This window comes from Acanthisitta chloris, unplaced genomic scaffold (assembly GCF_000695815.1).
Source record: "Acanthisitta chloris isolate BGI_N310 unplaced genomic scaffold, ASM69581v1 scaffold3201, whole genome shotgun sequence".
In the NCBI taxonomy this organism is placed as follows: domain Eukaryota; kingdom Metazoa; phylum Chordata; class Aves; order Passeriformes; family Acanthisittidae; genus Acanthisitta; species Acanthisitta chloris.
In genome coordinates, this window is record NW_008656312.1 from 37934 (window position 1) to 53532 (window position 15599).

The 15599-nt window shown below is 41.6% G+C and overlaps 1 protein-coding gene across 1 annotated transcript in view; it reads left to right on the forward strand.

Moving 5' to 3' along the window:
* Positions 1–14263, forward strand: part of HOMER2 (homer homolog 2 (Drosophila)) — a gene marked incomplete at both ends in the record, with an annotated part of 27938 nt that extends 13675 nt beyond the window's left edge. The window contains 5 exons of the mRNA XM_009084258.1: positions 2504–2635; positions 9314–9406; positions 10699–10838; positions 12357–12513; positions 14153–14263. Of these exons, the coding sequence (XP_009082506.1) occupies positions 2504–2635; positions 9314–9406; positions 10699–10838; positions 12357–12513; positions 14153–14263 (633 nt within the window). The remainder of the gene's footprint in view (positions 1–2503; positions 2636–9313; positions 9407–10698; positions 10839–12356; positions 12514–14152) is intronic.
* Positions 14264–15599: the final 1336 nt, after the last annotated feature.

Sequence of the window (15599 nt, forward strand, 5' to 3'; positions counted from 1 at the left end):
GACTGACAGAGGAGGATTTAAGGGGAAAAAAAAAAAGTTAGAGCCAACTTCCAGGCAGTTTCACTAATTGCAGCTTATTACAAATTTAACAGATGAACTGTCAGTTTCTTGAAGGTGTGTGCTCACAACAGCCTTTCCTGGGATTCTGTGCTGGCTGTAGAAAAAACAACTCCTAAGGTGCTCAGCTAATGTAGTGCATTTCAATTCTCAGTTAGGTGTTCCTTGGTTTACAGTTTGCAGGCTTCATTTTATCACATCTGATAATGCTGAACTGAGGTCTAAAAAATAACTTTGGTGTGTTTTTTTAATATATTTCTATTTACTCAATGATTATTTTAGGAGGTATGGAAGAATTTTATTCTTCTCAAGGTCAGCTACCAGCGAGTGAAGCTTTTGCCTTTCAATAGAATGGGTCATTTTATTGGGGTTTTATTCCCACGGATGTCTAATTTGATAGGCACAGCAGGAGTGAAATAATACCTTTGATCATTTGAAATTTCTGGGTATATCATAGCTTCTAAAATAAATTTTGTAACTTGAGAAGCTAAATATTTGTAAGTGGTTCATCTGTCTGATGTAAGATTTTTAAAAAAGAAATATACATATGGCACTTTCTTTAAAGTTTTTGGAAAGCATCCTGATTTTTCTGGGTTGGTGGTAGCTTTTCCTCCTGTTCTTGTGACTCTCTGTATCATGCAATACTTGTATCATCATAGTCCCTTTGCATTGTCAAACCCTACGTAAAATCTTTGATTTTCTTTTCATTTACATCTCTGAAATCAGACTTAGATTTTATATTGGCCATTTCTATTGTGTGACTTAGCTGGAGGAGAACACATCTGGGCAGCTTTGCTTATACCTCTGCCTGTCAACTGGCCATTCAAAAAGATGTTTTGACCCTGAATGCTGATCATAGAATCAAAGTGGTTTGGGTTGGAAGGGACCACACAGATCACCCAGTTCCAACCCTCATGCCATGGGCAGGGACACTTCCCACTAAACCAGGTTACTCAGAGCTCCATCCAGCCTGGCCTTGAACTCTTCTAGGGATGGGACATCCACAGCTTCTCTGGGCAATCTGATGTCTGTATGGTGTGTGTTGGCTGGTGCTGGTTGTAGAGTCCCCTCTGCCCCTTTCTTGCTCTGTTTTTTCCTGTGTGAAGGACAGTGGTGGGGGTAGCAGTCACCTGCCTCTCCTGCTGTGATCCTTCTGGTGGAACTTTCAGTGGCAGGCAATGGCAGAAAATTGAATGTGCATTTGAAGGTGATGATGCAAAAAGAGGGAAATAAGTTGAGCAATTCCTAAGAAAGTAAATGAAAGCATCAGCCTGGAGCTTGGAAGCTCGGTGGGGATGGAGGCAAGTAAGGATCTTCCTCTGATAAATGTAATTCACATTTTTTGCTAAATGTAAATGATAGCTTAGGAAAAAACTGCTTGGAATACATAGCAAATTATGTTGCCAGGATACTTCCTGATCATGTTAATTAAACTGTCCCACAGATTGGGCTTAATTACTGCATAATTTACATATTGGAAATGACGGTATGCATTACTAAAGAAAGCTCTTATTCTGTTAGCAGAAAGAACATTGTACATGAATTAATTTCCAGGGGAAGGAGTCTCTAGACTCATATAATGATGTATCTTGAAAATAAAGTTAAGATTTCTGATAATGAACTGACATACATCTCATTCCTTTATGCAAGATTACATTTTATTCTTGTTCCACTAAGTTCCTTAGAGACCTCAGCCACTAGCCTTCCTCTTGTTGGCTGTTTCTTTAATTACAAAACCACTGTTGCTTCCATGGTTGCTGGTGATGGAGCAGATCTTAGTTAGCATATGTAAAGGGGAAAAAATATTTGTTCTGAGGCCCAAACGTACTGCGTGTGCATTGTTGGTGATGCACTTCACCATCCTCCCAAGTTAAACTCACTATTAAGCTATCAGCTTCTCCTTGTCTTGTTTATTTGTTGTTTATTGTTTTGTTTTGCTTTAACTTTCTGACATGTCTCTGGCATCCTGCTCGTGGAGGCCTGAGGACAAGTGGAGAAATGCAGAAATCTCTCTGTCCTTCAGGTCTGAGGTCAGGTGTTGCTGGTGAATGCCCTGTTTGGAGGCCTCAGGCCATCCTAGCTGCCTGGTGGGGCAGTGAGAATAGCTGTGTGCCTTCCTAATGCTGAAAAAAAGAGGATTTTGCATCTGCATCTCTGCCAGGGTAATTTTATAGCTACTGACCTTGCTGTTGCTTTGAGTTCAGTGGTGTTCTGCAGCCATGTTTAACTGCAGGACCATGATAGTGCTTTGAAAAAAAAAGACAAACCATCAGAATTCCTGCATGAGCTAAGACAAGATAAAAACTGTTTTGTCTTACGGAAAAATCTTCTGAACACAGCAATTTCCCAGTTTAGACTGCTAATTGCTTTGGATGATATTGTTGCTAGGATATGCATTTCCGATGTGACTTCTCCTTTTTAATTGTTTTTTGCTGTTTTTGAACAGGTGATCATAAACAGCACAATTACACCCAACATGACCTTCACTAAAACATCTCAGAAGTTCGGCCAGTGGGCAGACAGCAGAGCCAACACCGTGTTCGGGCTGGGCTTTCCCTCCGAGCAGCAGCTGACAAAGGTAACAGGGCTCACTGAATTTCTGCAAAGGTTGTCTAGTTTCTTAGTAATGAAGAGTTGTACATACTGCTCTGACCTCTGCTGAGCTGCGTGTTTCTTCAGGTTCTCTTCAGCAATGCAAGTCACTCATCTGCTGTAATTACCCACTGTCCGTGGGTGGCAGTGAGCGTTGGCAGTGGCAGGGGTTGAGTAGCTGGGAAGGGCTGATGCCAAACCTGCCTCTGGATTAATGAAACACTTCCCTGACCCAGGGACTGGCACAGCAGCAGGCTTGTAAAGTCTAGAGCTGCCTCTTGTTCTGAATAACCAAGTTTAAAATACATCCTCTGTCATTGGATTAGTGGTCTTGACAAGGGCTCATCAAGCAGCTGAGATGATGTTTGTTCGTGTAGTAAAAAGCCCTACTTATCCAACACATAGTTGACACCTGAAGCATGGCTGCTTGGCACTGAGCCTCATCAGTTAACTCAGCACAGTGTCCTTGGGCATGGCACATAGTCTCTCATATTACTGTCCTCTCCTGTGCTTTGATAAGGAAAGGATCAGGAGAACAAGATGTCTATTGTGGTGTGTAAAGCAGCAGAGACAGAGCATTGCATTGATTGAACATGAGGTGCTGGGTATGTTTTATGATGCTTACTCAAGCATAGAGGACTGCTCATTTCACCTATGCATTTTCTCCACTCCTGGGGCAAAGAGGTGTTCATAGTAGTTAATAAGTAGTGTGGGAATGTGGAAGGATTAAATTGTACCTTGGGGAATAATTTGTTTTGAGTAACAGACAAGCATGATACAATGCAACCTTTGGACACTGAGTGAAAGAATTAGCACCACTGCATAGTAATTTTTAATCCTGGATTACTGAAGTTACACCTCTGCAACATGACACAGGACCACATGGTACATCAATGCTGGCTGGACTGAAACATGCTCTGAGCACTGTGTGGAGCAGGTGGTGCTGAGTCTGGCTCAGGAGAAGAGAGAAACAACATAACATAGCATAGCATAACATAACATTACATATAACATAACTAACATAGCATAACAACACATAACATAACAGATAAGGTAATGTAACATTACACCTTGAATCCTGTGTACAGTTCTGGGCCCTACAGTTCAGGAAGGACATTGAGCTGCTGGAGCAGGTCAAGAGAAGAGCAATGAGGCTGGAGAAGGGACTTGAGCACAAGTGCCATGAGAAGAGGCTGAGGGAGTTGGGGTTGTTCAGCCTGGAGAAGAGGAGGCTCAGGGGAAACCTTACCACCCTCTACAACTCCCTGGAGGTTGTAGTCAGGTGGGGGTTGGTCTCTTCTCCCAGACAACCAGCAGTAGGACAAGAGGGCACAGACTCAAGCTCTGCCAGGGAAGGTTTAGGTTGTATATTAGGAAGAGTTTTTTTACAGAGAGAGTGATCAGGCCTTGGAATGGGCTGCCCAGGGAAGTGGTGGATTCACCATCCCTGGAGGTTTTCAGGCTGAGACTGGATGTGGCACTTAGTGCCATGGTCTAGTCACCACGGTGGGGTTGGACTCGATGATCTTGGAGGTCTCTTCCAACCTGGTTGACTCTATGATGACAAAATATAACCATAACATGGCACTAGGTACACTATAATAAGGCATGGGGTACATTTAGAGGTCCTTACACCCTAATCAGAGATTACACATTCTCCAAGACTGTTCAAACACGTACTCAGAAGAAATGTATTGCTGGTATCAAAGCAGCTCTTTAATGTTCATGTGGCCAAATGTGAGCCAATCTGAATAACGTGTCGTGTGGGCACAGAGGCCTCAGCACCAGCTGTGTTTCTTTCCAGGTCATTTTGCACATCTGTTCACACTGCATGATCTGTGAAAGAGCCCACTGTCCATAATGCAGCCTTCTACTTGCAAAAAAAGCTTTCCAAATCAGCAGAAAGACTTCTTCTGGTCAAGATATTAAGAGGGAGCTTAAAGGCAGCACTTGTGAAAGTAGCTTGCGATGATCTTTTAAAAAAAACCCCAAAACTAAACTCTGACAGTTATCTTGCTGGAAAATGTAGGAAAACTTTGTTTATTACCACCATGCAAAGCAGTGGGTCAAAGATACTCCTTATCATCCATGCTTCTCAGTTTAATTATTGAGCCATTAGTAAGAAAGATCAGAGTTGTTGGTGAGATTACAGATGTATAAGTCTATTGGGAACAGTAAAATCAAGTTTCATTTTATGTTAATATCATTAAACTCTTATAAAAGATATAAATTAAAGCTTGCCAGTTTTACGGGAAGTAATTGAAGTGCTTAGTCAGGAATTGGAAGGACACACTAAAACTCCACTAAACCAGAAATCAATAGCCCTGGCGTAGAATAAATATAAATAAATAAAGCTGAAAAATGACTGCTGAAAACAATGAATAGTAATGAGACAGGAGAAGAGGTTAGCATGCCTTAAGTTAAGCATGCCTGCATTTTTAGGTGTATTGCTTGGCCTAATAAAAGATACTGCCTCATTCTAATGCCTTGTTTCTCCTGAGATACTTAAAGCATTAATCCATACCTATAGGGAAAAGCAGTTCAAATTAAACATGAGCCATTAATGAAAACTGCATTCCGTGACCCAGTAACCTAATTACCATTCACATTGATTAGGAGAATCCCAGGGCTTAAAGTTGATGTCCTACTCAGGGTCCTTTTCCCCTCTGACAGGACTCGCTGACCCTCCTTTCCCCCCTCCCTACCCTATGCCTCAGAAAGGTCTCAAGACATTATTCAAACATTGTTACAGCCAAACTGAAACAGGAATTGAAAGAAATCAATGGTGTGAACAGGCAGGGCACATGAAGTTGTTCAGGGAGATTTGTGCTGCTGTTCAGGGTGCTTTGAGGCAGACACACTACCCAAGGAGCTGCAGGCAGTCAAGGGCATAGGGACAAAGATTTATACAGGTGAGAAACCCAGTAAACCCAGACTCTGCACATCATAAAGCAGCTGCATCCAGCACCTGGGATGCACTGGGCTGTATTTCTGTGCAGAGATGTACATTATGTGTGTGGTGTGTGCGAGTCGCAAGCTCAGAGCAGAACCTGCCCCCAGCACAATGCACAGCCCCCTGGTCCAGCCAGTGGTGGAACTGGCAGTGTGCTGGCTGGGATGGAGCAAATTACTGGCCACTTCCTGGGGTAAATAGTCTTGTTTGCTGCTGATCTGCCCCGGACTGGGGGCTCATCCAGAGACCACCATGGGCAAAGTGTGTGTGCATTGTGGGTCACGGCACAGTGGTGCTCCCAACGGGGACATGGTGTCACCCAACCTTCTGCAAACTGAGAGATGGATGAAATATTTATGAGCCTGCTTTGGGTGGGAGCAGCTGTTTCATCCAACACTGGCACAATTTGTCAGTAGGAGACATAAAATTTAATGCCACATCAGGAGCCTAAAATTTACGCATACAGAATCATGCTTTTTAATGTCTGAAATGCTAAGGAGGTCTATTTGAATATATATATGTATTTCTCCTGGTGACAAGTTGGCTGCAGATTTGAACAGCCTTTAAATAATGTGTGCAATGCACGGTAGCATCCTCGAGTCCCCATTAAATTTCACTGGCCAAGACTCCCAATCAAGCAGTGCTTATGAGCTGCAGCTGTCTGACTTAAAGGCTTCACCAGTGTTGGGAGCAGCAAATCTTTTCCATATTGCAGCTTCGTCTCACAGCTTCCTGCAGCACGGGAAGACACGTCCCATAATCCATGATGGACTATCAGAGTGGTGTTCAGTTGGTGTTTCTACTACTCCAGTCTTTTTTTTTTGCTAATTTTGGGGAACTTTCTTTGCCTGAGGGCAAGCATAGAAGAAAGGGAGGATGAAGGGAGTAAGATGGAAGGAGAAGGAGCATGATGAATTTTTTAGTTGGTTTTGGGTATTTATAATTTCATTGCCCCTTGAGGCCACACTTACCAAGTTTTCATTTACTGAACGGATGATTATTTCACTTTTTAACTAGGAACTTCACACTTAAGAAGCATTCCCTTTTGTTGTGATGGTTTGATAACTCAAAGTCAGCTTAGATCGTGGAGGTGGAACGTGATTTTTTACTACCAGTTATTTGTCAATTATTTATGTTTGGGACAGAAGAAATCAGTCACTAGAGAGAAAGCAGCTCTCTGATTTTTGCCAGTGATTCAGCCCCGTGGCTGTGCTGAGACTCTCTTTGGGTCTGGGTGGCTCAGAAACACCTGCTCTGCTCCTGTAGCTGTGAGCATTGGTAATGCTGCACAAGTGTGGGCTGTCACCACTGCCTGGCTGTAATCAAATGGAACGCATTAATTTCATAACGAGCCAAGTGATCCTCTGTAGCTTTCAAAACCAGACTGTTGTAAAATCTAACAGGTATGAATTAGCTAAGAATGAAAAAGAAATGGCAGTAAAACTCTCTATGCACTGTTTCCAAGTGTGAGAGCTAAACAGAAAGCAGAGCCAGCCTTTCACACCCGTTTCTGTTACAGACATCTCTACGTCCATAGCAACAATAAGAAGGAAGGGTAATATTTTGACGCTTAAAGCTGAAGATCTGTCACTAAGATAGGGAAAAAAAATCAGTTATTTGTACTTGTTTCTAAAAGCAAATATGTTAAATACATGTGTTGGCAAACTAGAGACATGACTGAAATCTATTATGCGATGAGATATTATTGGTTTAGTATTGAAGATTAGCTTTGCTCAGTCATATATAATTTTTTATTATGGAAATGTGGAAAAGTGTCCTTTTCAGCTCACATCATTTTTCACAGCAGTCTCCTGTGTGCTTTATGGAGATGGCTGGAAAAATAAAATTTGATAGATCACTTCCAATTCTTTTTGTCTTTCCATATTTCATATCATCCATGAAGAACCCTCATAAATTTTTCATACATCAGATGAAAATATATATTGTAAAAGAGAGATAAAGATTTATTAGAAAAGACAGGCTCAAACCAGCCTTATGCCATTCACAAGAAACCCAAATGTAGAACTTTCTGCTGATACAATATTTTAGAAATAATCAGCTTGTTATAGCTGTTTTGTCACAGTGGGAGATACATTTGTGTAAAGTCGGAGTTAAATCACTTAGGGCGTAAATGTAACGCGGTTGTTCCTAACGATCTGTGCAGTGCTGCAAAGGTAATCAAGTCATTTGTGTGTGTAGTGACTGCACATGCCATCAGATGGCAACTGCTGCCATCGCAGAGCACACGCTGTGCATGTGCAGTGTCAGCTGTTGTAGAGAACACAGCTGGATTTGAGAGCTCCAGCTTCATTCCCAGGCATCGTCACAGATCGTGGGGTGCACCCAGAATTTCACTCAGCTTTGAGAATGTGCTTGTCCATGGGATTTAACAATGATATGTGTGTGTGTGTGTTTGGTGGGAATCAGCCTTTGTGTGTGTTGTACAAAACACAAGTGCCTCCACATATAAATCCAGATTTCTTTTAGACCAAATAGAGATTTGTTTCATCAGTCTTTACAGTCCCAGTATTTTACAGAGAGAGCATGTTATATAGCTGCTGTAAATCTAGAAGTTAGAAGATGAAATTAGTAAGTAGATAATGATTCTTCCTATTACTTGACTATAAAATTTGATGGGCTTTTTTATGCTTTTATTTACAGTTTTTTCATAAGTGTTCTGAATTATCCAAGGTTATCATGGCAGTCCTTTCGTTCACAAACTGTGCAATAAAATGCATCTCTTTATATTTTTACCTTTAATATGTCTTACCTTTCTAGCATTTCAAGTTTCTCAAAACACAGGCAAACAAGACCAAGCTGCTTTAGCTCAAAGTTAGCAATTCTTACACTGGATACATCTTAATTTAAAAAATAAATTATGCATTATACCTTTTTTCCCATCTTTGTAATTCTCCTTGTAAATCTTTAAACACTGTTTAAAGTGTTTGAAGCCCTGCAACCCTGACTGGCTGTGATAATACTTGTATTTCAAAGGTGCCAGGCTGGCTTCGGAGCAGATGTCCTTCGGCAGCTCATAGAGGTTGGGATTGTTACTTTCCATCTTTATTTTTCCTTCCCCTCACCTCCCCCAGTCTGATCTAACCATCTTACAGGAAGAATTCAAGCCTTTCTCTGAAGTCTTCTACCTTTATTTTTGTTAGTAATAAGAAAATGAGACCAAAAAAAGCTGTGGTTTCTTATGACTCCATTGTACATTCAGGTTTACCTTCTTCTCTTTTTTCCTATGTCTTGACAATCCCTTGCCTGCATCCTGCAGATGAGCTTTTCTGCATTTATTAATTCAATTGACTTGCTCTTAGGAATAGAAAACATTGATAATAACTTTATCCAAACATACATCTTTTATGCTTTCATCTTTAATAGACTGTCAACACCAAGTGAAACAGAGGACAGGGAGGAAATAAACAGAAACAAATCAAACCAGGAGACCCCACAAGCTTCTTTTTCTCCACGGGTTTTTACTGTGGTCAGGCAAAGCTCCAGAGATATCCCTCTATTAGAAACACCCCCATTCCTTTTGAAAGAACCTCCCTGCCAAAGAATTAAAGCATTTTTTTTCTTGCCAAAAGTTTTAAATTAATAAATTTAGTTGTTCACTTATGGAGATCTATGAACCGTATAAAGATAGTAATCTCAATGGTTTAATAGAGGATAAATCCTGTTAATAAATATCTTTCATGCTTTTTCCAGTTTGCAGAGAAGTTCCAAGAAGTAAAAGAGGCTGCCAAACTAGCAAGAGACAGATCTCAAGAGAAAATTGAGACCTCAAGCAATCATTCCCAGGTTTGTAATTTAGCTTTAATACCTGTACACATAGAGGATAAATAATTTAAAGTTAAATTTTCTACTGGACCGTGCCAGCCTGTGTCAGCCAGCTAAAAGTATATAAAATGGAGATTGCTGAGGGTAATTGTCAGCTGCTGGACATTAGCATTGTCAGAGGAATATATTTCATTCCTCCATGCCCTTTGCTTTCATTTAAATCTAATTTTTTTCAGCAGTTCTTGAGCTGTTATAACTTTTTTAATAACAGGGAGAGCTGTACATCCTTTGATTTGCAGTGTTGCACATAGTTTGAGTCACTGGAAAGTAAGTCAGTATAGTGCTTCAGCAGACAGTAAATGAGATTCATCAAGATCCTTCTTTTTGTCATCTGTCTAATCCACTTTTGTAGGTATTTGTTTGCCAGGGGAGAGCCTGACTTTGTGGCCAGAGTGCCTCCTTGCCTAGGTGTGACTGATGGGGAGCTGTGGTGTGGGAACAGAGGCAGTGTTTAGTGAGTGGCTGGAAGAAGCTGATGTCATATATCTGTACAATACACTTTTCTAGGCAGCACAGCCAAGTGCCTCAGTGTTCAGGGAGATCTGGGTGTCTTATAAATTGGAAAAACTGAGTGTTGTCCCAAGTCTCTCTATATGGTTGACTGTAATTTCATGTGCAGTGCATTAGGTATGAGTGAACCCTGTTCAGCTGGTCTAATGTTTGGAGGAAAGTTAGACAAATTTTGATCAGAGAGGATTTCAGATGCATGATCAGAAAGAAACTGCTGAATGCTTTTATTCTTGCAACTACTTCCCTTTGTGGGATCCACAAATATCGATGTAAGCAGCTAACTCTGGATACTTATTTTGTAAAGACTTTGGTCATGGTCTTCATAGTTCTCTTTGTTTGTTCTCTGTTGGTGGTCAGCACCAAGCAGTGTGTGAATGGTGTCTCTTTGGAAGAGCAGTAATTTATTTGTGTGGTTTTGTTTGGACTTTGCATGCTTCCAGGTGCACTGTGTTGCTTCATTCCCTTAAAAACCCCAAGCAGCCTTTAGAAAATACAAACCTTATCAGGAAAAAAACTTTTAAAAATTTTGACCACTTGAAACTTCCATTTGTGTATCATTATAATTTTTTCATTCTTTTTAAACAGACCAGCTTTGCAACCAAGATGAAAAGGGTATGTGTGTGTTCCCAGGAGAGCCAAGGTCTCAGCCAAGTGGTGTGGGATCAAGATTACAAAGAATTGGTGTTGTGGTCTTGCAGGAGATGCAGGAGACACCCAGTGTTGGTTTGTGTGTTGTGCTGCAGGAGTCTGGACGTGAAACACCATCTTCCACTCGAGCTTCTAGCGTGAACGGCACAGACGACGAGAAGGCATCACATGGTGGCTCTGCTGAGGCACATCTCAAGTCTGAGAATGATAAATTAAAAATTGCTCTAGCCCAAAGGTGAAGTTCCTTTAACACCTGAATTGCATTGGAATAGTGTGTCACAATTATCTCATGGCTAATGATATTAACAGAAATTATTCAAATATAATGGCATTAATTTAAAGTAATGCAGCAGAAAGGACGAATGAGCAGATTTGAGCAAGTACTTCCTGGTATCCAGTTGAGAGATATTTACCATTTATTCCTGATCTGGCTTGTGAAGAAATAAGATCTCTTTTATTCTGCTGATGCCAACTATTATAACCGTCTTCATTGGTGAAGTTTTAGAACTACAGAAATAACATGAAAGCCACAGGGGAGCAATTGCTACTGATAACATGTGAAGCCAATCTTTCTTCCTCTTTGAGTTTGCTACACTCACTTTGATGCAAATAGATACGGATATTCAAAATTATAAAAGGGAATGAACTCAACCATAAAAAGTTGAAGTGAGAAATATAATTTCATTGGGCTGCTTAGAAGTCTTAGGGGGATGTTTCTAAACTGTGGACAGAGCCCCTTGAAGTTACATTTTTTGCTGTTTGCTTTGATAAATAATTTGAATATGCTGAGAAGAGTAATTTGCAGCTGTAGTGAAAATACAGGCATTGCAATATGCAGAGTTATGACATTAAAATAGAATAATTCTCTGCTGGGATCTTGCCTTGTCTGCCTCTTGCATGTGAATGTGTCTGTGAATAGAAAGAAAATCTAACAGGATCAAGCTACTCTTGAAAAGGTATTCAAAAAATAAATCAGCACCGTAAGCAGCATTAACCAGTGAGCAATTCCAAGGTTGCATATATTATTTTTGAAGTACATCATCTCTCTTTCTTGACATTTCAATAGTGTAACCTATTTCAAACCATAATGTTTGCTTGTTCCTCCTGATGAAGACACCTCCACAGGCAAGCAGCAACTAGCACATAGGGAGTTTCAAAGCCTTCCTCCCATTCACCCTCTAATCTTGTGCTCTGTGCTGCAGCTCAGAGCTTTGGGGAATGAGTAGTTTAATTCTGCAGCATTATGTAACACTTTTATAGTTAAGACTCAGCATTAAAAAATTCAAATATAGATCGTGTCAACCCCCTGAAATCTTCCATTCTGAACTACTGTACCATCTGCAGATGTGCAGAGTGGCTCTGTTGCAGGGATGGCAGGTCCCCAGCCCATGCTGTAGTGGATGCTCAACGAGGCACAGCCACACAACTGAGGTGACAGGGTAAACCCCTGGGTGCAAATGTGGGGATCCCAGCAGCCAGCTGGACCCTACAGCCTGCTCTGACAGCAGGGCTTTTATGCCAGACACAGGTCACTGTTGCTGGTAGATTCCTTCGTTTTGGCAGAGACAGTCAAATTAAGGCTTATGTTCTCCTTAGGCATGTAATGGCTAAAGGGAATTACATACATCTGAGTGTTCTTCGTCTTATTGCAACAAACACACACAGCATGGTGGACGAGTTCGAAGACAGGTAAAGAGAAACAGTTTGCAGGATTATGAGGTGAGACCACCTCATGGCATCCTGTTTTTCTCAGTTCATCCAACGTGAAGAAGTGGGAGACAGAGCTGCAGACGCTGCGGGAGAGCAACGCGCGCCTGTCCACGGCGCTGCAGGAGTCCGCGGCCAGCATCGAGCACTGGAAGAAGCAGTTCTCAGCCTGCAAGGAAGAGAACGACCAGCTGAGGGGCAAGGTAGCAGAGCATACCCACAGGAGAGCTGTTCCCTCCAGTTAGCTGCTCTGACAGTGCTCCTCCTCTGGGATTTCTGCAGCTTTTGCGTTGTGTGTGTTAGGAGATGGTGTCCCATCCCTACGATAATGCTGTGCTATCTGCACCAGCCCCACATGGTGCTGGCATCAGCCTGGGCACGGGGGGAGCCTGGTTTCCATGAGCACTGCTTGCAGGGGGAATTTCACTCTGTTCATCCTAAATGTCTTTGGAAAAGCTGCATCCTTTCCCTGCTCGCTTAGATGGATCACTGGAAGATTTGAAGTAGAGATCAGATTGTATCAGTCTGGTGAGGAAATTTTTTTGTTTAGTGTTTGCTTTCAAAGAGGAAAGGAATTTCATGTCTTTTTGTGTGTCAGTAGGCTGCCAGTAGTATTTCAGCGTTGGAGGTGGTTTGGGTTGTTTGTTGGCACTGAAAATTCTCAAGGAACAACCTTTTTCCTGAGGCAGATTCTCTCTATTCACATGTTTTGTGTGTGCACAGTAGTAATTCAGAGATCAAACCAGAGCTGTATTAACTGATGTTATGTTAACAAATTAATATTAGTTGTTACATGATTTGGGTTCCTGTATCCAGTCTCTTGTGGACAGGTGAGAAGTCAGAGACTGGAACAGTATGTTATAAGAAAATATCATAATTTGCAGTGTAGTTATTTGCTTTTCTGTTCAGAGAAAAGTTGTTCTCTACCATTAACTGGTGAAACATGCCACATCCCAGTAGCTGCACTAGATATGAAGAGATTATTAAAACACTGCCTTGCCACAGCTGCAAAGTCACCATGCTGGTGACTAGCCAGAGTGTGCAGCAGTGCTGTCTGTATAATGTGCTGTCTTTTTCTGTACAGGGAGGTTTTCTGAGCTTTTCCCCCAAGTAGGTTCCTTGCTCGGTGCTCACGCTGCACCACTGCAGCGCCCTGGGAAGTTCCTTCTCCTGTATTAATTGGGTCAGAATTTTTTGCATATTGCTCTACCTTCAAATGAGGGAAGTTATAATCCCAAAGCGACACGAAGCTGAGAATTAAAGTACATACTTTAATGAGCTGGGCCATCGGCCTGTGGGAAGTGCATCTCCTGGGAGCTGAGTCCAGAGCTGGCAGGAGGAGGTATGGAGAGAGCAAAGCACGTCCCTGGGCGAGAGAACAAAGCAGCGTATGTTCCTCTGAACTGGTTCTCCCCTCAGTTTTGATGTTGTGTCCCTTGTACACCAACTAGAATAATAAGCAACCCCCGAGGAGGCAAAGCTGGGAGTGCAGGAGAGATTTCTTCTCCTTGTTGTGTTAAGAAAACCCATCCCTTGTAGTCTTGTGTTGGTTTCATAGAAGTGCAGATTTTATCCCCAGCTCCACTTACTTTAGAAGCTCAAGTATTTTGTGCATTCCTGAGTACTTGTTTGAGAGACTGTGAGAGAGAATAAATACAGACCCAGGGCTTCCTAGTGGATGTGTAAATTGGCTCTTTTTAAGGAAAGAAGCGATAATTTGGTGGCAGTGAATCAAATGCTGTGATTTAGGAAGCAGATCCAGTGCCCATTTCATCAGCTGTGTTCTGCCCCAGATTTTCAGAAAGTTGAAAAATTTCACCTAATGTCTGACATTTCTTAAAGATTGAAGAACTGGAGGAGCAGTGCAATGAAATAAATAAAGAGAAGGAAAGAAATGCACAGCTGAGTAGACGTCTCCAGGAACTGGAAACAGAACTTCAGGACAAAGAGCTGGTGAGTGCCTGAACATGGAAATGGCATTTTTGAGTTTGAGTGGGTCTGTCTGCTTCTCTCTTGGGGTGTAGATTTATGGAGTGGCTGACCTACAGCCAGAAGCAGCCTGATGTCTCAGGGTGTGGCCTGTTTCTAAGTTTTCCGTGTACAGCTCCTCAGCAACAGTTTGATAAAGTTCCTCTGTCTCAGTTTCAGGATGTGTTATGCTCTGTGACTGCACACTTTAATTTGGCAGGGTTAGCAAACATGATACTTTCATGTATATAACACTACATAGGAGAGCTGGAGTGGTGAAACTTGTTGCCCAGTGCCAGACAAATGTATTCTAAGAACAGATTTATTTGTCAGTCCCCATGCCCCAAATTCCCATAGACATCAGGACCATCATTAAAAAGACATTATTTACAAGGTAACTTGGCATTTGTGTAACAAGCTCTGTTTCTTTTTCTGGATGGCTCATAATCTTCAGCTTTGCTGTTTTATGGTCTCCCTCTGATCTCAGGATGAATGCCAAGAGTGAGAAATTCAGATTCATCTCGAGTACCCCAGTTTGTAATTTTTGACGTAAAGGGTGTTAATTTTTCTGAGGAGGATTATGATGATGGCTTGGAACCCCTAAACAGTGGGGAAAATACTGGGATCCTCTTTTTCCCCCCATTGTTAGAGTGGCCAAATGCTCTTTGCTGGCTGAACAGAAAAATCTGTCAGCAGGTGCAGTAAAATTAGCCATGGCCATTACAGCATCTCTGCTGGTGCTCTTAAAAGCAGTGCTGTTAAGGCATTTGTTTTACGATGGTGTGAGGAAATAGTTTAGGGAGATGGATTTTGATGCACTCTTATGATGTTTCTTAGCCCTATATTTCAAAGGAAAATGTCATGCTTTCTTCCAACCTTTCTGTGGCAATAGCATGTATAATAACCCTTATTCTCTGCTAGCATTTTCCTCAAGTTTTTACAGTACCAAATGAACCAGAAAATTGACTTGTGACTGTTACATGCCTGTCTTCCATTTACACTGGCAATATACTAACTTACATACATGCTTACATTAGCAGGTTCTCAATTAGCTCTGAACTCCCCGTGAGTAACATTTCATGGTCTGGAATTGAAACCCAGAGGAAGGCATTGCTGTGTAAGAGAACTGCTGATATCCTCCTCATGTAGGAAAAGAGGAGAGAGCAACGTAAAGACATGGGAAGCAGGACAGAGATATCTAGTGAAATATTCCTGGTTTTATATATATATCGTATGCCATATGCCACATACCATGTATGGTGTGTATATAAACATATGCACACTGTATTATACTATATATAGTAAGTGTGCAGTATAGTAG